Source organism: Camelina sativa, chromosome 17, assembly GCF_000633955.1.
Source record: "Camelina sativa cultivar DH55 chromosome 17, Cs, whole genome shotgun sequence".
Classification (NCBI taxonomy): domain Eukaryota; kingdom Viridiplantae; phylum Streptophyta; class Magnoliopsida; order Brassicales; family Brassicaceae; genus Camelina; species Camelina sativa.
The window spans coordinates 510,680-536,744 of NC_025701.1; the positions used below are offsets into that span (position 1 = coordinate 510,680).

Genomic DNA, 26,065 nt, shown 5'->3' on the forward strand with positions numbered 1-26,065 from the left:
TATATATAATTCACTTATTGTCAGTTAGTGAAGAACTGATTATATATATATGATGCCTAACTCACACACAAGACAAATTTTCAGATAATAGAATTTTATAGACATTTGGGACGGTTGCAGTACGTCTCATACATCATACATCATATTCATAAATATGCCATGAAACTATTAAAAAGTATTTGATGATGCCATGTTGATATATGGTATGATTACTGATGATTTCAGGTTGACAATAATGTTAATATACATTATATAATAAAAAGTGGGTCTAATTTGATTAACATCATTACATTAACCAAAATAAAAATACCGGTTATCAAAAATAATGCATCTGCACACTAAATTGGCATGTGCGTGGAACATCTATAGACAAGCTGCGCGTGGAACATGCATGCGATTTGTACTTCAAATCCACCGATCACCGGCTACCCCCTAATTTAAAATTAATTTAATTGTAATTATTTTGAGTTATTACAAATTTTAAAAACTGAATCCGTATGAACCGTACCGACAAGACGGCATGTTACAGTAGTAAAAAAACCATGTATTAGATAATCTCTCAAAATCTAATGTGGTCGACCTCATACTATGATCAAACTGTCTTGGCCAATCATAGTCTCCCACGATGAAAAAGATCACCTTTTGGTCATTTTGTCCACGCGTCGCGCTTTTGCTCTGATTATCACGTGCGCAAAACTCGTGGGCCCTTTGTTGGGCCATCTTTGGTAATACAGGCCCGTAGAAAGGGACGTGTTAATTAAGACAACGCCAAAAAGTAACAACACTACAGGGCGTTTTCCGAAAGTGTTGACGGCAGACAGGTTTCTCGAGACAGAGGAAAACAGCAAGTATTTTATGAGTGGGTTTTTGCACCTAATAAAACAGACGGTTTATATATGAACTTCCAGTCTTTTTCCACTCCACTCACAAAAAGTAAAAAAAATTTAAGTAAACACAGATAATATACTCGAGATTCAAAACACAAAGCAGAGATTCGATTCTCAAGAGTTTCGTTGGAGCCACTCTTGAATGGCGGAACGAAGGGCGTGGTTAGGGACTAGGTTGTTGTGGGCAAGCCTAAGGTTCGTCATTGGTGATGTCTCATGACCATTGTCTAGCCATTCTCTTAAGGATTCAGCTTCATAGGTGAAGCCATCGGCCGCAACACGAGGCTCTCGCATTACTTCCTGAAAAACTCCAAAAAAAAATCAAAACGAGCATTGACTTTCTACACATAAATCAAACCCAAAATTGTCTAAAAATCAATCAGAGACCAAACCAAACTAAGGGGGTGTTATTGGATTGTGGTTTTTAAAGGAGTTTGATGTATTTAAGAATCAGGTGTTATTCAATTGGGTATTTTTAAAAATCCATTAAAATCTAGTGTTATTCAATATCTACTGGATTTTGTGTGATTTTGGATTTCAACGTACTTTGCTTCTAAAATATGAACAAACACAATACCACACTTTTCTCAATCATTTCATTTTCTTCTCCTCTCTTTAGATGGATCTCTAGCCTTTGACATATTATTGTTTGATTTTTTTTCTCAATCCTTTTATATAATCACACTTATTCATCAGATATGTATTATTTTTGGGAAATTTTTTTTTTTGTGTTCTTTAACTTTTTTTTCTGGGTTCATGATCTATAACTTTTTTTTTGGTTTATGATATAATCACACTTTTTTTTTTCTGGGTTCAATCTCTGTTTCTTCCTCCTCAAACCCTTTGTATATAATCACACTTATTCATCAGATCTGTGTTTTTTTGTATTCTTTAATTTTTTTTTTCTGGGTTCATGACATCTGGGTTCTTTAATTACACCAAAAATCTGGATTGAAAACAAATACACTTTAATTCAAGTTTTCTATGACATGCGTAAAAGTCTGGGTGTTATTAATTTAATATAATTTTGGTGTATAACACAGTTTATGGATATATATATATTTTTTTCTAACAATAACTTTTTAAAAAATCCATAACAATCACCAAAAATACATTATCAATGACTTTCAAATCCACCTTATATGCATTATAAAGTCCACACAAATGCATTAGACTTTTAAATCCACTAATGTCCTGGGTTAATTAAAATCTATTAAAATCCTCAATCCAATAACACCCCCTAAGTGTGTACTTATATCAGTTCTACACATATTGAAGAGCAATAATGCAGATGATAACAGAAATAACATACAACTTGGAAATAGACATGTTGGGCTTTTCAGGGCTATCCGTTTGTTTGGGATTCAGTTTCAGTTAAAATGCTCTAATATGAACAGTGAACTACATGGGTCCTGGTCGACGTACCTGTGAGATAGGGCAGATGAAATATGAGGGAGGCTGGCGTGTAACGGATTCCTCAACGGAGAATCCAGAAGGAATTCCATGGCGACGCGTGTAACTCTGAAGAAGCAATAGAATCTCCGAGCAGACTGAGCTGGCTGCGTCTTTCTCAGCCGCGACCTTGCTGAGTTCTTCCTCTGTTCCTTTTCTACGTCTTGCTTCTTCTTCATATAACCTCATGAAGTTTTGTCCTACAGAGCAAGCTTCTTCCTTCTCCTTCTTCACTTTCTCTAGCTCCTCTCTTCTTCTCTTTCCCATCTCCTCTGTTTCTTTCCTCTGCCTCACCTGTCAAAACAGGTATTTTAATATGATGATCATTAACTTCTAGTTTCTGAGTTAAATCTAAGATTGATCACCTCGTCTTCATATAGCTGCATCAAGTTCTTGCTTATCAAGCACGCTTCTTCCTTCTCCTTCTTTATCTTCTCGAGCTCTTCCTCTTGTCTCTTTATAGATTCCTCCATCTCTTTCCTCTGTCTCAGCTGCTCATTGTACAGCTGCATACCTAATTTGTAAAAACATTCAGCGGAATCTCTAATTGTCTGAAAGAAAACATTCAATTCTGTTTCTGACAGTACCGTCATGAACAATGACTCGCACTTCTTCAATCTCCTTCTTAGTTTTCTCGTGTTCTTCTTTCTCTTTTCCTAACATCTCTTCAGCTTCAACTCTGCGTCTCAGTTCCTCATTGTATAGCTTTCTTCCATTCAGAATGATGATAAGTGCATCGTCCCTCTCTTGCTTAGTCTTCTCCACCATTTTCCTCTGTTTTGCTAAGGCTTCTTTACCTTCTTTTCTTAGCTTCACCTCTTCATTGTACATGGCCTCGTACTCTCTTGCCTATAAAGTAAAAGGAAGCAAGTCTAAGCAAAAACACATTTTCAATGTCTGAAGATTATGGTTTTGTGCAGGATTTTTACACTTCGAATGGCCTCAACTGCAGTATTTTCAGCTTTAAATCGCCTGACACATTCTTCATACGCTTCTCTTTTCGATTCCTCAACTTCCATAAGTGCTTGCTTAAGCTGTCTATACAGTTGATCATTCCTGTCGCTTTCCTGCAACATAACATAGAGCTTTCAATCACTTGGTAATAGACACAGAAACAACACAGGATATATTGGTTTTACGTCTTTTGCATAGATCAATTGTTTATATATCTTAATTAACAATACCAACAATGTATAGACCGTACAGATTGATCCTCTGATGCAGTTGGCTCTAACATGTCTCTGTCTCTCCTTGTGTCAATGTAAGCTACAATTGCAGAGACCAATTCTGCAGAGCATTTCGGTGAAGCAGAGGAATAAAGTTTCGGTTTCAATTGTCCAGCGTCGGCTTCTGTTTCATCCACATGATCTTCAAGATTGGCTTCCCTAAGTATTTAATATATAGAGACAATCAGGTAATTTCCTCAAAGACAAGCCACAAGAACATATTAGTAAAGAGAGTTTTTAAAACTCTCACTTTGTGTAGATGAGATGTCCATCACACATAAACATAACCTCGCATGAGCTAGGCGCGTGTTGGTACACATACTTTGCTTTTCTGGATTTGAGTTCGAACATCTTCCTGNCTCCACCATTTTCCTCTGTTTTGCTAAGGCTTCTTTACCTTCTTTTCTTAGCTTCACCTCTTCATTGTACATGGCCTCGTACTCTCTTGCCTATAAAGTAAAAGGAAGCAAGTCTAAGCAAAAACACATTTTCAATGTCTGAAGATTATGGTTTTGTGCAGGATTTTTACACTTCGAATGGCCTCAACTGCAGTATTTTCAGCTTTAAATCGCCTGACACATTCTTCATACGCTTCTCTTTTCGATTCCTCAACTTCCATAAGTGCTTGCTTAAGCTGTCTATACAGTTGATCATTCCTGTCGCTTTCCTGCAACATAACATAGAGCTTTCAATCACTTGGTAATAGACACAGAAACAACACAGGATATATTGGTTTTACGTCTTTTGCATAGATCAATTGTTTATATATCTTAATTAACAATACCAACAGTGTATAGACCGTACAGATTGATCTTCTGATGCAGTTGGCTCTAACATGTCTCTGTCTCTCCTTGTGTCAATGTAAGCTACAATTGCAGAGACCAATTCTGCAGAGCATTTCGGTGAAGCAGAGGAATAAAGTTTCGGTTTCAATTGTCCAGCGTCGGCTTCTGTTTCATCCACATGATCTTCAAGATTGGCTTCCCTAAGTATTTAATATATAGAGACAATCAGGTAATTTCCTCAAAGACAAGCCACAAGAACATATTAGTAAAGAGAGTTTTTAAAACTCTCACTTTGTGTAGATGAGATGTCCATCACACATAAACATAACCTCGCATGAGCTAGGCGCGTGTTGGTACACATACTTTGCTTTTCTGGATTTGAGTTCGAACATCTTCCTGTCATTTTCAGCAAGTCAATACGAGTGAACGTTTCGGTGAAATTTAAAGTTTTCGCAGATTTCCTATACATACTCTGTATAATGATGATCTGATGCAGCTCCCATGACGAGCTTCTTGATTTTGCTCTCATGGATGAGTTCTAATATCCCTTGCTTCACATCGTTCATCTCTATACATGATATGTAAATATCGTCCTCATTCACCTGTGATCATAATGAATCCAACATCGGGTATCAATTTTTGCATAACAATCGTCCTAATTAGAAATCAAGAAACAGGGGAAACACAACCATCCATCTCAAAGCAAGAACTAACATAATTTAACAATATAAGAGTGCAACAGATCAATACCCCTTCTTGTTGACAAAGATCAAAATAATCATGTAATGTCTCGTACATGATAGCCTCCAATTCTTCAAGTTTGCGAGCTAAGATATCAAAAGCAACACAAATCATCTTTCTAGCCTTTAAACAAACATTAACAATTGGCAAACATCGCGCCATGGGAAATAATTAAAAACTCGATCTTTTAGTTCAATTGAGGCTTGAAAAAATGACGATTACCAGCAGGAGAAGCAGTTTTTGGCTGATAAACATGGAGAATGCAGACTTTCTTGGCCCCGAAGTTCTTTAAAGCCCAAAGCAGAGTTGATCTGCTCTCCCTGACATCATTCTTCACCGCAACATGAACAACATCACTGCCCATGGCCATGAGTTCCGCCATTGATGATGTCCTTTCTTTCGCCTTTGTAATCTATCTTTCTTCTCACCTAAAAATGAAAACAGAGAAACAAAGAAGAATCTAACAGAAAGAAACCAACAGTGGTTAGTGGTGACCCTCAATGTTCTTTTTGTTGACCGTTTCAGGTTTTGTAAAGTGGACACAGTAAAGTCAACGGGTGGCAATCAAAACAGAAGTCAGTGCATAAAAATACTAAAACAAGAAACGGCACTGCAAGATTTTTTCCCAGTGAATAAAGGACTTTTTATTAAATTTTAACACATTCAATGAATCACACAACACAATCAGCATCATATATATCCTAAGACGAATCATAGAAATATGGGTGCCGTTGCAACCAGTCTCTAATGGCTGAACGAAGAACAAGATTCGGGGTGAGATTGTCATTCTCGAGCCTAAGGTTTGTCATCGGTGATTTTTCACCTCCGTGACGGAGCCACCTTTTGAATTCCTCTGCTTCATAGGTGTGACCATCGGCTGCAACATGAGGATTATGCATAATCTCCTACATAAACGAGCAATGGCAATGAATAAATTAATTGGAAGACTAGTTTTAAACAACATGGATGGTTTAGTGTAAGAGTAAACTAATGTTTGGATATATTGAGCAGAAGCCAAGTCAATGTCTGATAAAATTATATGCTTTCTAGATGGAGCCATGGAGGGTTTGAGTCCTGACCTTTGAAATGGGACATAGGAAACATTGGGGAGGCTCGTCGGAAAGAGACCATTGCAACGGGGATGATGGTGAATGTGATGATGACATGGCCTTATCCAGGTTTAGATGTATCAAAAGCTCTTCACATGTTTTTATAGCTTCGTCTCGCTCTTTCTGGATCAATTCTAACAGACGACAATCAGTATAATGCTGTTCTTCGTGTTCCTTTTGGACCCTTTTCATATCTTCAATTTCTGCTTTCGATCTGTTTAGTTCCGCCTCTGCTTCTCTCCTGCGAATTACTTCTTCACTGTACAGTTTCTGAGTGACACCAAAGGAACTTGTGAGAGCTTCCTCCCTTTCACACCTCATCTTATCGCGTTGCTCCTTTTCTCTCTTTAGTTCCTCAATTTCTAATCGCTGTCTCTGCGCCTCGTAATACATCGTCTCAACCCCACTAGCCTGTTTAAAAGAACCAATACAATTGAACAAATGAGAATCGCCTACACTGGAAGATATAAAACACCAGCACAAGAATCTAACATGGTAAACTTGAAATTAAACTCGGGGTTAAGACACGTGGGGCAGGAAATATACAAATTTGAGCTAATAAGGAGAGGTGTTGGATCCTAGAATTTTTCAATTCTCACAACTCCATTTCTTTATATTTTCTCCAATGGTTTCAAGAGGTTTTACGGAATTTGCAAGGCTCCAAATTTTATAAAGTGCTATATGCTGACCAAAGAGTGGGGTTTACGTACTGATCGTTCTTCAGATGACGACAGGGGATGTGGCTCAGTGACACATTCAGCTCTTCCTGCTCCCCCATAAGGAATCAAAGCAGAATCAAGGCTATGAACGCTGCTTGAGGATTCAGAGTAGGAGTACGATGAACCTGCAAGTTCAAAGCGTCCCTCCCTGATAAACAAAGAAACTTTTCTATAAACCTTACAATTATTTCAAAACATGCAGAAGTATGTAATCCTGAATCTCACCTCGTTTGGATGAGGTCGCCATTACAAACAAGCCATATTTTACAGCAATGAGGTGCGTGTCGAATCACATACTCAGCATTTGTAGATGTTATATGAACCATGTCCCTGCATCATTAAAGATAAGTAAGTAGAGTGAACCTTTTACTTATTCACAAGTAATCTTTACGCAGATTAATGATATACAGAGGGATTGTTTAACTGTGTTGACACAGAATGATTCTCAAGATATACGTACTCAGGGTAATGGGAATCAGCAGTTGCTCCCATGATCAGCTTCTTGATATTGTTTTGATAGATAAGTTCCACAATCCATTCCCCCACATTATTTGCTGAAAAATATGACATATCCACATCTTGTTCAATAACCTGCAATCAATATACAGACAATTCTTTCCAGATGAATACATAGTAAACGTTCTCAACTCTTATAGATTCTAATGGAAATTGTTGATGTAAAACAAAATGAACCACGCGAATATGATTTCAGATTCAACTTGTTTCCTTATTGTGACAGCTACAGTATTAATCAGTTGGGAGCACTCACTCCTTCATCTATGCAGATATCATGGTACTTGAGAAGGCTGTCACTTATACTTGTTTGTTCCGACTCCTGGATTGCATCGATCTCACTTTGTTCAAGCCCACTTGCTGGAAAGCACAAACAAGGAAACAAAAGAACAAACATGATTAGGAAAAGAAAAGAAGGAAAACTCAAGGTTAAAGAAACACGAATTTGTATCAGCTGCAACCATTTGCATTATTTTATCAAAGTTTCCTCTTTTTTTTTTTTTGGTGTGATCCGCATAATCATCAGATGATTGATAAGTGTTACTAAACAAGAGAAATATATAACAAATTATAACATGTTCGATTAACACAGTCCTAACCAAAGTTTCTTGGCACGAAATGACAAAAGAAAAAGGAGAAATGAAGATAGGAGGTATACATGAAGGGGTCATGGAAATCAGGTGGTGAACGTGAAGAAGGTGGAGCTTCTTGACACGGAGAGACCTCAAAGCCCATAACAAAGTGGATCGACTTTCACCAACGTCTTGGCTGACTGCAACATAAACGGGATCGTCATTCAAAGCCTTTGCCATGGTTGATTCTCTCTCAACTTTTCTCTATATAGATTGATTGATTACGCAGGCAGAGGACAAATTCTTATCTTTTCCCAAAACAAAGAGGATAATACACACAAACGAAAACTATCTTTTTGTTATTTTATAATATTACAGAGACATGAGTGTATATGTATTGGACTATTGGTCCTCCCATTGGCTTACTAATTACGAAGATGTTTCCTACCATGTTCGTAGTAATATTTCATATTAATGTATTTGTTTATGAGAGAAAGGGGAGAGGTGATTAGAAGGAAAGATAAGATCTAAAGATATTAACATCAGAACGAGCCTGTGCTCTCACAAATCACAATATTTAAATGCAAATTTTAAGATAGTATCCGTGACTTTCTCTTACACTAGTACTACATTCGCAAGACCATTTCTTACCGTAAAAGACACATTTCCTATAATTATTTTTAATTAAAAAAGACATTCTTGACTTTCTAATTAAGTGTCAACTCAGGGAAGATTAAAAAAAAAAAAATCTGATACAAGAATCTGAAATCGAAGGCAAGATAATTTTAGGGTTAAGTAATTAGGAAGTGGCTAGTTGCTAGTGAGAAATATCGTTTCGGATTTGTTACCTGTTTGTTTATACCCAATTGAAACACCAAATCAACCGCCGCTAAAATTACAGTGAGGTGAAGATGAAGAAGAAGACGAAGAAGTCAAGAACAATGGAGCCTGTCAAAAAAAACTTTAACATCTGTGCAAAACTTTTTTTTAAAAAAAAAATTGTTAATGTTTGAGGAATAATCGGGAGGTTAACGATGCAGGTTACGACACGTCACGGAGCATTTTAGTGTGAACGGTCAGATCTTCTTCTTCGGCTATATCCAAACCATTAAATAAACGGCCCATATGAAGAAGGCCCATCATAAGCCATCGTTCTGCTAGGGCATCCTTAATGGAAGAATTTTTTTTGTGTTCTTAGATTAAATATATAGTGAAAATAATGTAAGATCAGTTGTTAAGATCATAGGTAAAAAAAAATAGAGGAACTAATTTTGGTGTTCTTAGAATAAAGATATAATAATATAATATTCTTAAACATTTTACAAAGATGTAATTTATTATTAACTATAGACCAAAACTTGAATGTGAACAAAGATACAAACCAAATTCAATGATCCTTGGACAAAAAATATTAATACTTACCTACAAAACTTTCAAATTAGAAAACAGAGAGCTCTTTAAAAAACAGAGATCCAAGGAAGCTGCAAATAATCCAAGAATCCACACCCACAGCCATTTTGGTTCTTGCACGTTGAATGTTAACTGAAATCTCCTCAGATACATCAACCCAGTCTGGTGGTAATCCCACTGTAACCGTACCTCTACTTGGGACATTGAAAACATGAAGTGATCAAGTTCATACGCAATCACCAAGCTTCTAACATTCCAATGGCATCTAACAACAATGTTGAACATCTAGCTACCATTCATACTAACATCTACATGAAGTGATCAAGTTCTTAGGCAATCACCAAGCTTCTAACATTTTAATGGCAGCAAGAGAGAAAGGCTATGCAATCAACCGTGGTGAAAAACTCAATCAAAACATCACCATTTCTCAATCAAAACATCACCATTTTAATCACTTTTTTATTAATTATTTTGTGATATCACCAATCACTTGAATTACTAACCTGAGATTATGAGAGGAGTATGCAAAATCACGATTGGTCTGAGAGGGAGAGTGAAGAAGCTTTGCCCAGAGCGTTGAGATCCTTCAGGAAGATCCAATGATTTAGGACTAGGAGCCTTGAGTATCTCGTTCTGAATGAACAACGGCGACGTCGCTGGCTTCACTGCTTGTGCTTGAAAGACAACATAAGCCACACTGTAACCTCGCCTCGTCAACATTTGCCTGCACATATATATAATCAAAATCAACAACCACACTGGCCACACTGTAACCCACCTATATCAAGAACCCAATTAGCTAACAAACAACACAGATTCAAGTGGTTTTCAAAGCCATACTCAAAAGAGGTTTCTCATCAGTTAAACACAACCAGATTATGCAGCTAATATAACATAACTTAAACTACTTAGACTCCACATTCATAAGCATTCAAAGACAAAACCCAATCTTTACAAGAAAACTCACAACAAGGCAAAGATTCTTGTGAATTACAAAGTCCAATCAACGAAGCAAAAGACTTCTCCAACACAATGTTTTCCCCTTCCGTCACATCAATCTCACCCAATTCGAAACTCTCCGCCTCCGAATTCAAAATCTTAATCGGAAGAACAGAACGAGCGGTGGAGGAAGAAGGAGGACCAGAAGTCGACAAAATAAGCTTGTTTAAGATAACAGCTAAAGAAGCTCGGGCTTCTTCGTTCGTTAACCCTTCAGGGATACCTAAGGAGCTTCGTTTGATCGATGGAGTGTTTCTAGTGGAGAATCTCTCGATCGCTGAAGAATCAATTCGAACATTAGCGACGCCGGAAGCAATCTTGTAAACGGAGGGGGAAGTGAAAGACGATCCTTTCCCTCGGAGATTGATGGACGATCCCTCCGCCGCCATTATTTCACACTTACGAAGCTTTGCAAAAGAATCTCGATTTGGAAGAGGAAGAGAAATGAAAAAAAAACTCTCAATTGCAAAAAAACACAGCGACTCACGTAATGACACGTTTCCTAGAACTGAGCTTAAAACTATTCTACTTCAAGAACGAAAAAATTGATCTTACTCCACTATTCAATTTTTTTATATTAAAAATGGGCTTGGAACACCCCATTTGTTGTCCCATTAAGGATGGCCTTAGCAATCATCAATCTAGGGTTTTTTTTTTTTTTTTTTCTTTTCAATTGAGGATCGTTTCTCTCCCGCCAATCGCGCGGATAACGCAATTCAATTTTCGCTATTGGCTCTCCCTAAAAATTCACAAGTCTCTCTCGAATCGTCCCTCATCATGGATCCTAAGACGAATTTGAACAATGCCTATATACGATCATCTGGCTGGGTTAAGCTTTAATGTCGCTGCCTTCCAACTTCTTAATTCAAGGTACAATCTCGATAGCTTCTCTCTCTTTTAAGAAACTAGGCTTAACTTAATCAAGCGACCCCATAGAGACAGAGTCAGTATACACAGATTTGATGCATAGAGAATTGTACAAAGAGACTCCATGAATGTAACAACAGTATATACATTAAAAGTTTTTATATTTGTCTTAATTTTCATTTTCACAACATAATTCTCGACTTGTTCTATTTTTCTCATAGAGAAGAAGAAGAAGATTATGGTTTTAATCACGACTATAATTTGGGTGCTTCTCCAGCCACTCCCTAATGACGATACGAAGAGTGTGATTTGGAATGAGTTTGTGATTCTCAAGGGGCTCGCCTGTCTTTGGCGACTTCTTTTTCCCTCCTGTTGTCCTTAGATACTCTCTGAATGTCTCTGCCTCGTATGTGAATCCATCAGCTGCCACATGCGGATCTCCCATTATCTCCTACATCACATTTGCCAAATATGCGTTTAGTTAACAAACTAACCAGCGAAGCTTAATGTAAAATAAGATGCAGGGTTCGAATCCTAACCAACGTTATAGGACACATATACTCATGTGGAGGAAGACATGAACTTGATGAGTCTTCTTCACTCCCATTGCTTTTTGACTTCACTGTCTCAGGTTCCTTCCTTGTTCTTACTTTCTTTGCTGCTTCCTCGTTTTCCAGTATCCAACCCTGTTTCACATTATTCTCAATTCTCCATCTTTACACTAAAGTGGATGTTTTATTTAGGCTTTATTCAGTCTTTGTACTTACTGGTTGTTGTTCTTTAGGTGACTCGGGTTCATCTTCATCCCTTCTTCTTCCTTTGCTTGGTTTCTCCGCTGAACTAGAGAATTCTGAGAATGATTCTGATCGATTCCCAAGGTCGAAACTTCCTTCTCTGTTTTACACATAAAAACTCTTTAAGGTAAACTCGACACTTCTTATAAAACACACACACACACACACACAAGTGTAATCCCCAAGCTTACCTTGTCTCGATGAGTTTCCCCTTGCAGATGAACCACATGTTACAGCTCTGAGGTGCATGTTGAAGCACATACTCTGCTTTTCTTGATCTGATACCCATTCCCCTGCATTATCAAAGAAGAGGTTAGCGTGTTTGCTTTACCCACTCATCTTTCTACTAGGAAAAATTTGATGTTCTGGATCTTGGAGTTATTGATTGGTTTCCGAGCTATCCTTGCCTGGAGTAGTGAGGATCAGCTGCTGCTCCCATAACGAGCTTCTTGATATTGTTTTCATAGATGAGTTCCACAATACCTTCACCCACATCATATCTTGACATCACTGATATGTCCACATCTTCTTCCTTAACCTGCATCAATGTAGCATTCTGTTAAGCTATATCTAAACAAATAAAACGTATTGACGATACGTAGATTAGTCGTATACTGTGTTTCTTAAGCCTCATCTCTGGTGTTGATTTTTTGTTTGGATTAACACTGTCATCGCTACACAAGTATATCAGAATCGAAAAGAGAACTCACCCTATTTTTTATGCAGATATCACGGTACTTGTAGAGGCTACGGTATGAAGTCTTGAGTTCTGAATCTTGGATTGCATCGATCTCCCCTTGTGTAAGACCACTTGCTGAAAAATACACAAACATAAAGACCATTTCTAAAACAGAGTAAAATTCCATGATGTGTGACTTAACTACAAATGGATAGAGCCGTATACGCCCAAAAATCTAATTCGTTATAGAAGTAGGTAGACTTAACTACAAATGGATAGAGCCTTTGGTCTAATTTGTTTTTGTTGTAATTTGAAGTTTAAAAAATTAGGATGTTGATTGTTTCATGACTTTATTAAATTACTTCTATGTTAATTATACTATAAATAGTTTGGCATCATATGTATTCTCTTCTCGGGAATTTAATATCAACACATCTTTGTTTCAAAGTCTCTTGAAATGTGGTAAGAAAAATATGTTTTTTTTAATAAGATGACACATGATGATTAGTATTTATTTCTATATATCTGAAGAAATATGTTTTGTTGACAGACGTATTTTCTGGTAAGTATGTATGTAGAAATCAGCATCATCCAGAATCTCATCTAATATTTGTAACAAAATATCATATATTATCTAAATTAAGCTTGAAGTTACAATCCCTAATCAAAGGTTCTCGACAGCCCCAAGATAATTTAAAAAAAAAAAAAAAAAAAAACTGCAAAAACCTAACGTAGAGAGAACGTATCAAAAATACTTACAAGAAGTGGTCAAGGAAAATGGAAGATGAACGTGAAGAAGGAAAATCTTGTTGACTTGAAGAGTCTTCAAAGCCCATAACAAAGTTGATTTACTTTCTCGAACATCTTGATTCACCGCAACATATATATCGTCTCCCATGGTTTCTTTCTTTCTTATACTAGGGTTTGGTCTTTCCTTTGCTTCTTCTTATGATGGAAGGAAGGAAGGTGTGTGAGAATTGAAATCACTATTAGTAATGCATAATATATATAGGCAAGAGGGACTTCTGAAGGTATATATAAGAGTATCTATGTCTTTTTCTATCCCTTTGCAAGAAAATTGCAAGGTGGTTTCGGACTATTTACGTGTTGTTAATTTCTCGGTCAATGGCTTTGGGTCAGATTATTTAAATCAAGCGAGAGCAGTTGAGAACACTTTACGCTTATATCTTAAGTCTCCGGGAATCCTAGTGTAGATTAATGGGGTCCTTCCACACTTGGACATTAAGTTTCTGTGATTAAATGTCGGAAATAAATGTTTTTATGCGGAGAAATTTCGTTGACACTTCTACTACTTATACATCAAGTTTGTTTTTATAAATTGTTGACTTCACTGCCGGTTCTTAAATCTAATAAAAATGAGGCCAGGATGTTCTAGAATCGACAAGTCAAGGTGACTAACGAAATATAACTAGTCAGTTTTAATGTTTTCCAACTGGAAAAAAGCTGGGGTATATGTTACTGGATTGATGTTGTAAAATTATTTGTTTTACTCTAAAGTTTTTTTTTTGGTTGTTAGTATATGTAATATAGTAGAAAACTAAATATGAAAATATAAAAAAACATACAGTATTTGGTTGTTAACGTTTGTGTAATGCATTTAGTGTGTGTACATGGTTCAGATTAGAATTGAGAATATGATGTAAAATCTACAATATTCAGATTAGAATTGAGAATATGCAGTTTCCATTGGCTGTGACTTGAGAGTTTACGATCTTGAGTAAGTATCTGACCATATGTTTTTTTATCATCTTATGGCACACGTAGCTGGTTCTTTTAACTAACTATTTTAATTTCATGTAACAGGGACGATTACCCCGTTAGTTTGGAGGAGGAGCCATCCCATAAGGACTTCATTGCTTCGGTTACATTTGGGACTACTGGCCAACTTTTTGCTTGTGTTGGAAATGACAAATTTTTCACAATTTGGTGTGCCTTTAGCTGGAGATGCCTTTGCACGGTAACGATGTGAGTTAAGATCCACACGTTCTTGCAGTTTTTGTTAGAATCCACACGTTCTCTTAGAATCAGTTTTTGTAAAACAAGCTGTATGCTCAAGTTACACACGTTCTTGCAGTTCTTCTAAGAGGGCGCTGGTGGCAGTTTCTTTTACAAACACTGATTCTCATTTGTGCTACGCTGATAAACTAGGGTCTATCTACGTACTTGACCTGGATGGATCTATGAGGGGAACCTTTCACCCGCTAACTTGCTGAAGTTTGACCATGATAGCTGTATCATTACCACACTGGTAAGATAAAAGTTGTGTCAAAATAGTGACTGACATGGCAGCGTTCAATTTAAGTTTTTGTTATTAGGCATGTCACTTTCGAATTTGTTATGGGATATTTATATATAGACTCATTTTTTATCAAAATTTGTGCAAAAACACACTATCTAACTATAACACATTTTTTTACATACTTTTACATTATTCAACTAATTTTTGGATATTTTTACCCCTAAACATAAAACATGGGTCTAACTAATAAATGTGAAGAGTAGATTTGATAGAATTTGTCACAAATAATAAGAACTATTCGATTGAAACTATTATTTAAAATTTAATGGATATTTTTAATCACATTTTTTTTTCTATTCTTCACTTTTTTTTCAATCTTTTCTTGTTTTGCTCTTTCTCTCTTTATAATTATTTAATTTAATTATTATGACATATATTTTTGTTTTGTTTTTATGATTCATTATAATTTTATTTTTTCTACATTTTAAGATCTATTTTACTATATTTAAAGTGAATATTTGTTAATTGCTATGTTGATGCTAAAAATGTCTTATTATGAGGATATTTATTTGTGAATATATTTTTTGTGGATGATCATCAAAAAACATAAAAATGTCGAATTAACATAATAATGTTTTATTAATGTATTTTTTCCAATAAGAATATTAGAATGTTCAAATTGATCTAGTTTTTAATGGTGTCCATTATCCTTAAAATGTGTAAAAAATTACATTCAATTGCCATTAGAAAAATTTAATTAAGATTAATCAATTAATTGAATAAATATAATTAATTAAAATAAAAATGATCAAATATAAAAAAAAATCTAGAAAAATAAAAGAAATCTATTCAAATCAAAACTAATTTATACTTGAAAAAAATATAAAAAATAAAAATTAACTGCTCATATAATAGAGTTTATTTTCTTCTTTAATTTTACATTGTCATGCCAATGATTTTAAATAATTATTAGTTAAAAAAAATATTTTCTCTCTCTAATAAATTATGGACGAAAATTACAAAATATTTTTAAAAAAATATAAACAAATCAGAATTTCAAAAACTAAGATTTTATATCTAAGTAGTCAATATAATTATTTTTAATAGCATGATTTCGAATATTTTGTTAAAATTTCATATTATGATTCTCCTATCATCTTTATTTTATTTTATTTACAAACTGTTTGGAATTTTCATATAATACATATGATTAATAAAATGAAGATTTTTTTCTACATATGTTGTGATTTGAACTTTAAAAAACAAAGATATATTACTTGATCTATGAAAATAAAATGTGTGTTTTAATTTTCACATTGGCAGATTGGTAAAAATAAATTTATATGGCTGATAAGTTGATAAATTTTATTTGTTCATAATTATAATATTAAAATTACTACTTCATATTTCACAAAATAATGATGCAAATATAACAAACAAACAATATAAAACTGCAATATACATCAAAAAATAAAATATTATAATATTCTAAAATAATTAGTATTAAAAAAACATATATAGATTTACAGAACAATTAAAAATAAATATTATCTTAAACAAAATATTTTTTTAATATAAAAATAACTTTTATTATTCAATTATAATTTTTTTTTAATGTTGATCTGTGCTTTAAGCACGGGATATTGCCTAGTGTATTGTTTATTCGGACAACATTCTTTGCAAAATTGGTGTCCATTAATTTGTATGAAGCATATTGTATTTGTATCTTAATCCAATTTATTGTTGTTTTAATTTTTCATATCCATATAAAATTTTCCATTGCAACAAATGTTGAAAACATCATGTATACATTTATATGGACTAATTATTATAGAAACAACAATTTTGAAGTTAATTTGGGTTTCTATGAATACAATATTTTTAAGATTATTGTTAAACTCTCTTTCTGTATTAATACACTAGTTTTCTTTTTGTATTAATACACTAGTTTTGTAGATATAAAAACAATAACTATTAATTTAGATATCCATAATAATATGTTCGTGATAAATTTATCCACATATACGTTTGTTTTTTTTATACAAGTCTTTGAGATGGGCCGTTTATACACAGTCCATGGGCTTCATCACCTCTTAAATCGTCTCTTTTACCACAAACAGCAAAACAAAAAGAAAAAGGAAAAAAAAATAAATTTTCCTCAACTCTCTCTCTCTCTCGAGATCTTTTTGAAATTCAAAATTGGGTTCGAGTTCTCTCACTCTCTCTCTAACTCTCTTTCACTCTAGCCTAAAGTTCATAATCGATTGATCACACTATCGTGAAATTTTGAACAAGAGCTGCGTCGTCGTCTGCTCTGTGATGAAGATGAATATGAACAAAGCCTACGATCTGAAATCTATATCTGTTTTTCCTCCTAATTTAAGGTTCGATTTCGCTTCTATCTCTTATATTTCTCTTTCACGCGAATAATTTCACATTAGCGGACCTTGATTTGATCGATTTTCATGGTTTAGGGTTTTTTAATTTATTCTGGGATTATCCGCTTTTGTTGTTTCGGATCTGATTTGTGACTGGAGACGAGGTTCATTGATCTGTATATTTGTATCTGTTATTGGCTACTGATTACGTTTTCTCTTTCGAATTGTATCTGTTTGTGTTGCGTATAGGAGATCAGCTGAACCACAAGCATCTCAGCAGCTTCGATCACAGCAATCACAGCAATCCTTCTCTCAGGGACCTTCGTCTCAGCGTGGTTGTGGCTTTTCTCAGATGACTCAGAGTTCTGGCGAAGACCTCCTCATCAACGATCAGGTTTAGCTACTTAACCTAAACGTCCTTCATGGGACGACTTGGGTTATCTTCTTCTTCTGAAAAAATAGGAAAATGTTAATAAAATTGATTACACTTTGTGCTGCTACAGAGATTTAGTTCTCAGGAACGAGACTATTCTTTGAAGAAGGTCAGTTGCTTACCCCCAATCAATCATAAACGAGATGATAGTCAGTTGGCAGCATCGAGACCTTCCAGCGGTCTTACAAGAAGGTGGAGTTCTGCTTCAGTTGGTGAGTCTAATAAATGTAAGTTTGGCCTCTTAGCGTGGAAAAATATGTTCACTGGGGTGGCTTGGCTCCTAATTTGATTCAACTTTTCTTCATTTGTCACTTTGCAGCTCAGATCAGTGAAGAACTTGAGCAACGGTTTGGGATGATGGAAACTTCTTTGAGCAGGTTTGGAATGATGTTAGATTCAATTCAGAGTGACATCATGCAGGCCAACAGAGGAACTAAAGAAGTATTTCTTGAAAGTGAGTTCTATTGATGGTCTCATTTTAAGTACACCAGAACACCTATATTTGAATATGCCAAATTCTCTCTGTTCTCAAACTATGTAGCAACCACATAGGCAAGAGAAGCAGACTAGGGGGTTTAGGATAGTGTATTCCCTTGGATTCTCATTTTCTCATTTCTTTAGCCAAACATGATTTGTTAAAAGCTGATCTTACTCCTTTAGGAACGTGATATTGACTAGAGCAATTTTGCAGATTGACATTGTTTGCTCCAATAGATTTTTCAGTTTGTTGAAGACCATTTCACTTGACCGTTGATCACACCATGAAGAATGACTCTTAATTCCTCAATACTCCACGTGAAGGTCTAAAGAGATACTTAGCTAGATTTTTCTGTTCATTGCAGCTGGACGCTTACAGGAAAAGTTGATTCTCCAAGACACTTCACTACAGCAGCTGGTAAAAGCAAATATTTGCATTTTTTACTTGTTTCTTTATCGACCTTGTGCAAATGGATTAACTTATTACAATACATAATTTATTGGCAAGCAGATGAAGGAACAAGCAGATGCTAAAGCTAGTCTTGATGGAGGTGTTAAATCTATTTTAGAGGAACTCAGCAAAGATCCCAATCAGGAGAAGCTACAGAAGATCTGTCTGATGCTAACAGCTATCCCAGAGCAAGTAGAATCCGCTATGCAGAGAATTCAAAGGGAACTCTGTCACACGTTCACCAGAGAGATTCAGGTAACAACATCAGTGTTGTAAAGAAACTGTGTATGCATTTTTATCAATCTTAGCAGAGCCTGTTTGTCATATCGGATTGTCATAAATCTTTAGACTTGTGAACATGTAATGCTTTAATTCTCACTACCAACACTCTTTATAGGTCTTGGCTAGTTTGAAGATGTCTGAGCCAAGGGTTCAGGTTCCAACAGCACCACAAGTGCAGGTCTTTTCTCGTGCTTTCCATGTCTTTGCTCTATTAGCTATAAATTTCAGCAATTAATGTAGCCTTTGTTAAACCTCAGGCTAAGGAAAACCTGCCTGAGCAGCGCGGTCCAGCAGCCAAGGTAACTCTAAATTTTAGACCTTTTAGAATTAAAACACATGTATGCTTTGTTTCCCACCACCAAAATCTCCTATAGGTTTTGGCGAGCTCAAAGATGCCTGGGCCAAGAGTTCAGCCTCCAACAGCACCACAAGTGAGAGTCTTTTGCTTTCCATGTCTTTTGCTATGTAGGCTGAAAATTTCAGCTATTAATGTGGCTTTTGTTAAACAACAGGCTAAGGAAAACTTGCCAGAGCAGCGCGGCCCAGCAACCAAGGTAATAAACTCTATTACAATGAACAACATTTCCACTCTTCGGAATTCCATTTTGTTTACATGCTCAGCTGTCACTGACACATGAAATATAAACTACAGAGCAATTCCTATTGTAATACTACACTGAAAACAAAACAACCGCAGCTTCCCAGAAAGTAAGTCAAACAAGCTATGCTACTTGTACCCTTTTTTACCCTTTTTTATACCAAAAATAGTTACAAAAATGCTCATCTTGCATTCACAGTCCATCTAACGCACCAGCCAGAGCTGTGAAAGCATATTTATCCCCAGAGATACAAGTGGGATCTTGGAAGACGGTGAAACCAAAACAGAGTATGTTCAAGAAAAGAGCAGCAGGAAAGTCAGTAAAATCAGAAGGCACTGGAACGCAGGTATTGGGCTGGATTTTGTCATTGGTCAGCTATCATAGAACAAGCGTTTTAACTTGCTCAAAATCTAAGCAATGTGCAATTCATTTCATGCAGTTTGAACAATGCAGTGTTATCATAGATTCAGATGAAGATATCGATGGAGGCTTTTCATGCTTGATTGACGGGAACACCAAAGGTATGAAAATTCCTAAACATGATTCTTCTCGAACCAATGGAGAACTCATAATTCTATCTTGTGGTAGATAAAAGTAACAAGATGTTCACATGTTAAATTAAAGAGCTGTGTTTTGGAACTATGTATGATTACTTCAGGAGCTAAATTCGACTGGGACGCAGAGAAGGAAACTGAAAGAATTCTGAGGACAGCAAGGAGGACAAAGAGGAAGTTCGGTAACCCCATAATTATTAACTGAAATCGAGGTAGTAAGAGCTACGCTCCTCTGTTTCTATATCTAAAGGCTAAAGCATGATTAAGATGATATTAATTGTATAGACTTTCACAGTTGTGACTCTATAATACAGTATAGCACAATCTTTATCAGTATGGTATTATTTTGTAAAATTTAGTGAGTTTATATCTCATAAAATTTAGTGATTCTGTTTCTCAAAATTTAATGTTATAAGTTATGACATGGAGGGAAAAAAATATGACATGGAAACAGATAACTGGATCATATTTAAAAGCATGTACTTTATAGTAATAAATTATCACTATGTTTAAAGATTTTCTCATTCAAAATTTCACAACTAATTGTTTTCAATAAATTGGACCAGAAAGGTATGACAGGTTCATCAAATAAGTAAATTAAGAAAAAATATCCAACAAAAAGTTAGGATAGCCAATATGGATCTTTTGAATTAAAAAATCAAATAAATACATTAGCCAAATATGGTTCTTTTTAATTAAAAATCAGAAGTTACTTGATTTCATCATTATCCAATCTAAACTATATTCTTCTTACCAATGTTAGATTATCTCCAAGTTATTTTTTCACTCTAATACAATGAATCATATATTATTTCTTTTTTGGAGTTTTGAATAGATTACTTAAAATCAGATTGATACTAAAGTTTGAAATAGGTAAAAGAAAATGTTAAATAACAGTAGATTTTGTATTTAGATTTGTTCTATAAACAATAAATGGATACACATACAATGGTCAAATCAGTTTTCTTGTTGAAGAATTTCCTCTGTTTCTTAGTAAACTAAAGTCTTTATCATCAAAAAGTTTTGGGTTTTTAAATATTTTTGTTGTTTGTTTTCCAATAAATCTGAGATTGTAAAGCTTTATAAATCATAAAGAGTGTTGCATATCGGAACTGGTTCTTAAGTGCCAATATCTGAAATGTCAATGGAAAGCAGCCATGTGGAAGAAAAGCTTTGCTCGAAAAGACAAGAGAGAGATCATCATCATTTAGGCAGGATATCTGGTTTTCTCAGGAGGTGGAAGAAGAGGTCAGCACAAGAAGATGAACACAGCATATCTGAAGACGATTCTCGTTTGATGATAAGACACAAAGCCAAGATTTTGCATTTGTTTCTCTCTGAGATCATGAGGAAGCTGAAACATGCAATCAGAAAAGAGAAATCGCGGCACCACCACCACCACAGATTCCTGGAGAAGAGTTTGTCAACCAAAGACCATTTCTTTCTCGAGCGCATGACTTCGATATCTCGGCAGAGATTTCATCATCAAGAACACTACGACGACAACGAGAAACATCTCTCTGAGATGTTAGGAAATCAAAGTAGGCTCGTATTATCCCTTCCCGGGTATTCGTCTCCTTTCAGCAGCTCAGGAAGAGTAGGGGACAAGAATTCAACCGTGCTTTCGAGATCTTCTTCTTCAGACAATTTCATGAACTCTGAGACAGTTGCAGGTATTTTACATTTTCTCCCATTTTTGAGAGATACAATACAATAACGTTATTATTATTTATCAAATGATTCTTTGCGACTCTGCTGCAGATGATTCCTTAACTATCAAAGAGATAGACTCTGCTTCACCAATAGATGGTACTAGTAGCCCTTTCATATCCAAAAGCAATCAGACACTGTCTCATCTCTCTGTGGCCTCATTACCATCCCAGCCGCTATTCATTGAATATGAAATAAATCCAGTAAGAGGTATAGAAAGAAGATCCAATTAATGCTTAGTGGGCTTATATTCTAGAACTCTTCAAGAGGTATGCACTTACATTGACTCATCTTTGACAATACTCAGGTGAAGCAAAGATACAACAACCTCTGCGTCGTAACCTATTGCAAGAAGAGAACCGTGGTATGGATGACAAAGAAGCAGTGTTTAAGTACGTAAAAGAGGTGTTGGATGCAATAGACTCAAGTTGGGAAGATCTGTATCTGATAACAGAATGCTCTGACCAGCTTCTTTGTCCGGCATTAATCAGCAACATACCATTCTATCCAAACAAGCTTTGTGTAGACCATGACCTCCTCTTCGAGAGCATCAACGAAGTTCTCTTCGAATTCTGCAGGTTTCCTCAATGGGTTTCCTTTGTTGAACCCAGAACCCTAGCCTTGCCCGCCTCTAGCGTGGAAAGCATCGTTAGCGAGGTACAAGAAAAGGTTTATTGTCGTCTCTTGCCAATGCAACTCCCTCGGTTGTTGGACGATAGAGTTAGAGAAGACATGGATAAACCCAGGAGCTGGTTAGACACCAGATGTGAGGTTGACATGATTGGCTTTGAGATTAGCAAGTTGATACTAAATGAACTAGTGGAGGAAGTCATGGTTGACTACTTGACTTGAAGAGAAGATGATCACAGCATAAAAAGATAAGTTGGTTTTACCTAATTTAGTAATTTACAATGGAGCTGCTAGAGGGAGACAAGAAGAAATTCAAAGTATGTAATTATAATTCCTCTTCTCCTCTCACTGTTTTGTCTACATAAAGAACATCATCAATCCAAGCAACTATGTTAAAAGCTAAACCTTCAAGAACTCTTGAATAACTCTCTAACACAGCTTTTCCAACATCCTGCAGCAAACCACAAAAATAAATAGATCAAAAATTGTTTTTTAATCATAGAAATCATGATTGAGTTAAGCCACTTTTGTTTGTGTTTCTTACCTTGTTGTAATGGATCTTGCATATATCCAATGATGTCTGAGACAACTCTGGGTACCTTTGTTTCAAACAGAAAAGCAAAGACTCTGCTCTCTCTGCCAAAGCATAGTTCTTGTCTGATCTCTCTGTATTTGACATTAGATCTTTCACCATGTTCCATGAAGACTTGGAATTGTTGAGACAAGCTTTGCGTCTCCATGTGTACATTGAAGCTTCTACTCTATCTGCCAACTGAAGGGCTTCATGTTCTGATTCAATCTTGAGACCATCTAGCAGCTTTTCTGGTGAAAACCTCCCTGAACTCGTCATCTTTCGATACATTGAATCTCCTGTGCTCGCTTTTCCGCTCTGCAAAATGCCAAAAGTAAAATAAGAATTCAAAATGCTAACTTCTAGTGTGCAAAACATGACCATTTGTTGTTATAGACACACCTTTGGAAGATTTGCCATGTAAGAAGCTGGGATATCCATCTCACCAAGGATGCTGCTATTGATTGCCATAGCAGCTTTGTGGATTTGGTTAGTGCTCTCTCTCTCTTGCTCTTAAGTTGTTTCCTTGCTTTCTCTGATAAACCTTCCGATGGAACCAGAGGGATCGGTAACCACCATTTCTCTTCTTTCCTCTGTACAATCACTTTCCTGAATGATCCAGTTGCAGAACGCGTTGTTGACTTCATTGACAAGCTTCCTTCTTCTGCATACCAAAACTCTGTCTTTTGAAAACTATTCAATGCTTCCTGCAAACAACACAAAAAAGAATGACCTTAATTAACCGAAAAAAGCTTATAGAACTAGTCTTCATGTATTAGGGTTCAGAGCAACTACCATAAGCATGGAATCTAGTTTTCTGAGTGCAGGCAAATTGATGTAGATATCTGCTCTTGGTCTACTCTCCATTACCTGACAACAAACCTTTTTAGAATTATATTTCTGCAGGTTTTATACTTAATTCTTCTACACTATAAGGCAAAAATCCTGTTTACCTCAACAGTGGCTCCATTGCTTAGGTTCTGTGACTCTGGGATAAACTCGAAAATATAGTCACATACAGAGAGAAGGCAATTCATTTCTCTCTTCCACATTGCCTTCTTCTCTATCTCCAGTGGCTCTAATCTTAGATTCTGTCCAAAAACAGTAGCTGCAATCTCGGAATCACACTATTAGTTACAGTTTCTATAAATGGCTTAGTTTAAAAGTAAAAGAAAAAACTGTGAGGCTTTTAGTTACCATAAAGATTAGTAATAGCGTTTGAGATTGTCACAGCGGTGCAAACGCCTTTGCCGCTTCCAGACATATCTTCCCCAAGCAGAAGCTTCGAGAATCTTTCCTTCATCGTCTCCAATTCTGCACAAAACCGAGAATTGTAGTTTCAAGATTCTGACACAAGTGGGCAGAGATAGAGAGAGACGGAGAAATACAAAACCTGGCCCTGAAATTTCTTGGACCGCAAGATTCTCCTCAGGCTCGTTCTGATTCTTTTTCGTTTCAATAAAGGCAGATAGAAAATTTGAGCACGTAGACTTGGATTCGGTTAGGACAGGGACAGGCCAATCACTAGGAGAGACATCACTGCAGAAGCTGCTGGTTTCATCAATTTGGTCTGAAAAGCCTCCCGAGGTTTCAGAACATGTTCGATGATAAGCAAAAGAATCTGTGCTCATCGTCGAGTAAACCGGAGTTTCAGATGCTGATTGATCATTTGGATCGATGGATCCTACATCGTCGTTTTCTTCAGGATTTGAAAAACTCTCCATACTCTCAAAGATTTGTTTTTTTTTTTTGTTTTGAAAATTCCTCTGCTTTTGTTGATCTCTAGTTTTTTTAAGAGTAAGAAAGAAAAACAAAAAAAAACAGTGAGAAAAATGTAATAATGGAGGCTTAGAACTTTCGTTTGTGATTTATGGATGAGGAAAGAAAACTTGAGAGAATTTGAATCCGAAAATTTGAACCGAAGGGAATAATTTCTGATTCTTGGATAGCGAAATTTCGAGGACCAGCTAACAGATTAAAGTAAGAACAAAACTAGCAACAAGTATAATTTATCACGACCAAAAAAAAAAGGCAAAAGCAGAGAGACCGTTAAGGCGTGCCAAAATCAAAAAGCAAAACAAAAAGAAAGAAAAAAAAAATTATTAATATATCACAACAATATTTATCGAAATTATCACGAAGATTTTCTTTTATTTATATATATAAGAAAATCTTTCGCACATATATCCGTCAGATAATGAGATAAAAAAATTTAATTTTAAAAATGTAATTAAAGAAGAAGAAAAAAAAAAGCAACGGTCTTTATTTGATTTACCCTTTAAAGCTTCTGCAGATTTGCTTTCAAATTTGAATATTTTATAACGTTTATGAAAACTCTCTCTTTCCGCTTGAACTCTTTTCTTGAATCTTACCGGCCACCGGAAAAAAAAAAAGGAGTTGGAAGTTGGAACAATGTGGATAGTCCGATGGGGGAAGAAGATGACTGATCGTACGCACCGTAGAGTTTGTGGTGCCGATAAAAGACGACTTGTGCGGTTGTGCATCTTAAACAACTAATGGAAATGTAGTTGCTAATCTGTATAAGATATGTTTTTTCAATATGAAAAATGTTAGTTTCGTAACTATATGATTAATCATTCACTTTTTCTGACAGAAACAATAAAAAAATATCATCATTTATTCTTGTTATCCCCGGTCAGACACTGTTAACGATGATCTATCTTATTTGATCAATCCAGATAAATATCCTGTATTTGCTCTACGAATTAAAGTCAATTATTTAAAACATAACCAAATAATCAGAATTAGTAACGATCGTAATTATTTCCAAATGTGAGAAAATAAATATATATTTTTTTGTTCTATCGAATTTTATGTTTTTTTCACTTGTTGACTTTGCTCAAATGTATGGTCGGTTTAGGAACACACCATGGCATATATACTTTTTAAAATTTTAATTGTGTCAACGCTTCATATAAATTATAACTTTTTTTTTGGTGCAAACCA

The 26,065-nt window shown here is 35.5% G+C and overlaps 6 protein-coding genes and 1 pseudogene across 13 annotated transcripts; 2 read left to right on the top strand and 5 right to left on the bottom strand.

Annotated features, from left to right (window-relative positions):
* Positions 449 to 5,632, bottom strand: LOC104754319 (putative U-box domain-containing protein 55). 3 transcript variants are annotated; one of them, XM_010476473.2, is made up of 11 exons: positions 5,314 to 5,632; positions 5,101 to 5,177; positions 4,822 to 4,952; positions 4,680 to 4,742; positions 4,370 to 4,550; positions 4,095 to 4,232; positions 3,931 to 4,014; positions 2,927 to 3,104; positions 2,705 to 2,853; positions 2,313 to 2,633; positions 449 to 1,187 (listed from the first exon to the last, which is right to left on the bottom strand). In XM_010476473.2, exons 1-11 carry the CDS (start codon positions 5,471 to 5,473, stop codon positions 1,002 to 1,004), a joined length of 1,668 nt encoding a protein of 555 aa, XP_010474775.1. In that variant the 5' UTR covers positions 5,474 to 5,632; the 3' UTR covers positions 449 to 1,001. The 3 variants fall into 3 exon arrangements, with proteins under 3 accessions (XP_010474775.1, XP_010474776.1, XP_010474774.1); XM_010476472.2 differs by having other exon boundaries at positions 452 to 1,187; positions 4,642 to 4,746; XM_010476474.2 differs by lacking the exon at positions 3,931 to 4,014 and having other exon boundaries at positions 451 to 1,187; positions 2,927 to 3,188; positions 4,642 to 4,746.
* On the bottom strand, positions 5,721 to 8,973 carry LOC104754318 (U-box domain-containing protein 56). Of its 2 annotated transcripts, XM_010476471.1 has the most exons (8): positions 8,853 to 8,973; positions 8,091 to 8,204; positions 7,689 to 7,792; positions 7,380 to 7,510; positions 7,145 to 7,249; positions 6,911 to 7,067; positions 6,171 to 6,611; positions 5,721 to 5,996 (listed from the first exon to the last, which is right to left on the bottom strand). In XM_010476471.1, the coding sequence occupies exons 2-8, from the start codon at positions 8,101 to 8,103 to the stop codon at positions 5,793 to 5,795; spliced, it is 1,155 nt and encodes a 384-aa protein (XP_010474773.1). In that variant the 5' UTR covers positions 8,104 to 8,204; positions 8,853 to 8,973; the 3' UTR covers positions 5,721 to 5,792. The 2 variants fall into 2 exon arrangements, with proteins under 2 accessions (XP_010474773.1, XP_010474772.1); XM_010476470.2 differs by lacking the exon at positions 8,853 to 8,973 and having other exon boundaries at positions 8,091 to 8,493.
* Positions 9,331 to 10,891, bottom strand: LOC104754321 (histidine--tRNA ligase, cytoplasmic-like). Of its 3 annotated transcripts, none has more exons than XM_010476478.2 (3): positions 10,409 to 10,891; positions 9,918 to 10,138; positions 9,331 to 9,605 (listed from the first exon to the last, which is right to left on the bottom strand). In XM_010476478.2, the coding sequence occupies exons 1-2, from the start codon at positions 10,800 to 10,802 to the stop codon at positions 10,128 to 10,130; spliced, it is 405 nt and encodes a 134-aa protein (XP_010474780.1). In that variant the 5' UTR covers positions 10,803 to 10,891; the 3' UTR covers positions 9,331 to 9,605; positions 9,918 to 10,127. The 3 variants fall into 3 exon arrangements, with proteins under 3 accessions (XP_010474780.1, XP_010474778.1, XP_010474779.1); XM_010476476.2 differs by having other exon boundaries at positions 10,382 to 10,891; XM_010476477.2 differs by having other exon boundaries at positions 9,331 to 9,608; positions 10,382 to 10,891.
* LOC104754320 (U-box domain-containing protein 54-like) lies at positions 11,388 to 13,757 on the bottom strand. The gene is made up of 7 exons (XM_010476475.1): positions 13,513 to 13,757; positions 12,785 to 12,888; positions 12,482 to 12,612; positions 12,266 to 12,367; positions 12,048 to 12,174; positions 11,820 to 11,966; positions 11,388 to 11,731 (listed from the first exon to the last, which is right to left on the bottom strand). Exons 1-7 carry the CDS (start codon positions 13,649 to 13,651, stop codon positions 11,525 to 11,527), a joined length of 957 nt encoding a protein of 318 aa, XP_010474777.1. The 5' UTR covers positions 13,652 to 13,757; the 3' UTR covers positions 11,388 to 11,524.
* On the top strand, positions 17,190 to 20,574 carry LOC104754323 (protein PAIR1-like). 3 transcript variants are annotated; one of them, XM_010476480.2, is made up of 14 exons: positions 17,190 to 17,397; positions 17,641 to 17,785; positions 17,895 to 18,051; positions 18,144 to 18,278; positions 18,667 to 18,719; positions 18,813 to 19,007; positions 19,150 to 19,212; positions 19,292 to 19,333; positions 19,409 to 19,465; positions 19,547 to 19,588; positions 19,687 to 19,742; positions 19,832 to 19,979; positions 20,073 to 20,154; positions 20,292 to 20,574. In XM_010476480.2, the coding sequence occupies exons 1-14, from the start codon at positions 17,333 to 17,335 to the stop codon at positions 20,390 to 20,392; spliced, it is 1,341 nt and encodes a 446-aa protein (XP_010474782.1). In that variant the 5' UTR covers positions 17,190 to 17,332; the 3' UTR covers positions 20,393 to 20,574. The 3 variants fall into 3 exon arrangements, with proteins under 3 accessions (XP_010474782.1, XP_010474785.1, XP_010474786.1); XM_010476483.2 differs by having other exon boundaries at positions 17,895 to 18,036; XM_010476484.2 differs by lacking the exons at positions 19,292 to 19,333; positions 19,409 to 19,465 and having other exon boundaries at positions 19,150 to 19,206.
* Positions 20,311 to 22,829, top strand: LOC104754322. Its single transcript, XM_010476479.2, has 4 exons — positions 20,311 to 20,399; positions 21,312 to 21,860; positions 21,949 to 22,107; positions 22,205 to 22,829. The coding sequence occupies exons 2-4, from the start codon at positions 21,326 to 21,328 to the stop codon at positions 22,747 to 22,749; spliced, it is 1,239 nt and encodes a 412-aa protein (XP_010474781.1). The 5' UTR covers positions 20,311 to 20,399; positions 21,312 to 21,325; the 3' UTR covers positions 22,750 to 22,829.
* Positions 22,830 to 25,053, bottom strand: LOC104754324 (annotated as a pseudogene).

Excerpts from the sequence above, each read along its gene's own strand:
- LOC104754321 (XM_010476476.2), bottom strand. The coding sequence starts at position 10,802 with ATGGCGGCGGAGGGATCGTCCATCAATCTCCGAGGGAAAGGATCGTCT.
- LOC104754319 (XM_010476474.2), bottom strand. The coding sequence starts at position 5,473 with ATGGCGGAACTCATGGCCATGGGCAGTGATGTTGTTCATGTTGCGGTG. Across the intron at positions 4,747-4,821 it reads TCAGATCATCATTATACAGA|GAAGATGTTCGAACTCAAAT; the intron begins GTATGTATAGGA and ends TGAAAATGACAG. Across the intron at positions 2,634-2,704 it reads TGCAGCTATATGAAGACGAG|GTGAGGCAGAGGAAAGAAAC; the intron begins GTGATCAATCTT and ends CTGTTTTGACAG.
- LOC104754323 (XM_010476480.2), top strand. The coding sequence starts at position 17,333 with ATGAAGATGAATATGAACAAAGCCTACGATCTGAAATCTATATCTGTT. Across the intron at positions 19,334-19,408 it reads AGCGCGGTCCAGCAGCCAAG|GTTTTGGCGAGCTCAAAGAT; the intron begins GTAACTCTAAAT and ends AATCTCCTATAG. Across the intron at positions 19,466-19,546 it reads AGCCTCCAACAGCACCACAA|GCTAAGGAAAACTTGCCAGA; the intron begins GTGAGAGTCTTT and ends GTTAAACAACAG.
- LOC104754318 (XM_010476470.2), bottom strand. The coding sequence starts at position 8,244 with ATGGCAAAGGCTTTGAATGACGATCCCGTTTATGTTGCAGTCAGCCAA. Across the intron at positions 7,793-8,090 it reads GATTTCCATGACCCCTTCAT|CAAGTGGGCTTGAACAAAGT; the intron begins GTATACCTCCTA and ends TGTGCTTTCCAG. Across the intron at positions 7,250-7,379 it reads GCTGATTCCCATTACCCTGA|GGACATGGTTCATATAACAT; the intron begins GTACGTATATCT and ends TTAATGATGCAG.
- LOC104754322 (XM_010476479.2), top strand. The coding sequence starts at position 21,326 with ATGTCAATGGAAAGCAGCCATGTGGAAGAAAAGCTTTGCTCGAAAAGA. Across the intron at positions 21,861-21,948 it reads GAACTCTGAGACAGTTGCAG|ATGATTCCTTAACTATCAAA; the intron begins GTATTTTACATT and ends ACTCTGCTGCAG. Across the intron at positions 22,108-22,204 it reads TGAAATAAATCCAGTAAGAG|GTGAAGCAAAGATACAACAA; the intron begins GTATAGAAAGAA and ends GACAATACTCAG.
- LOC104754320 (XM_010476475.1), bottom strand. The coding sequence starts at position 13,651 with ATGGGAGACGATATATATGTTGCGGTGAATCAAGATGTTCGAGAAAGT. Across the intron at positions 12,368-12,481 it reads GCTGATCCTCACTACTCCAG|GGGAATGGGTATCAGATCAA; the intron begins GCAAGGATAGCT and ends TTGATAATGCAG. Across the intron at positions 11,967-12,047 it reads CACCTAAAGAACAACAACCA|GGTTGGATACTGGAAAACGA; the intron begins GTAAGTACAAAG and ends AATGTGAAACAG.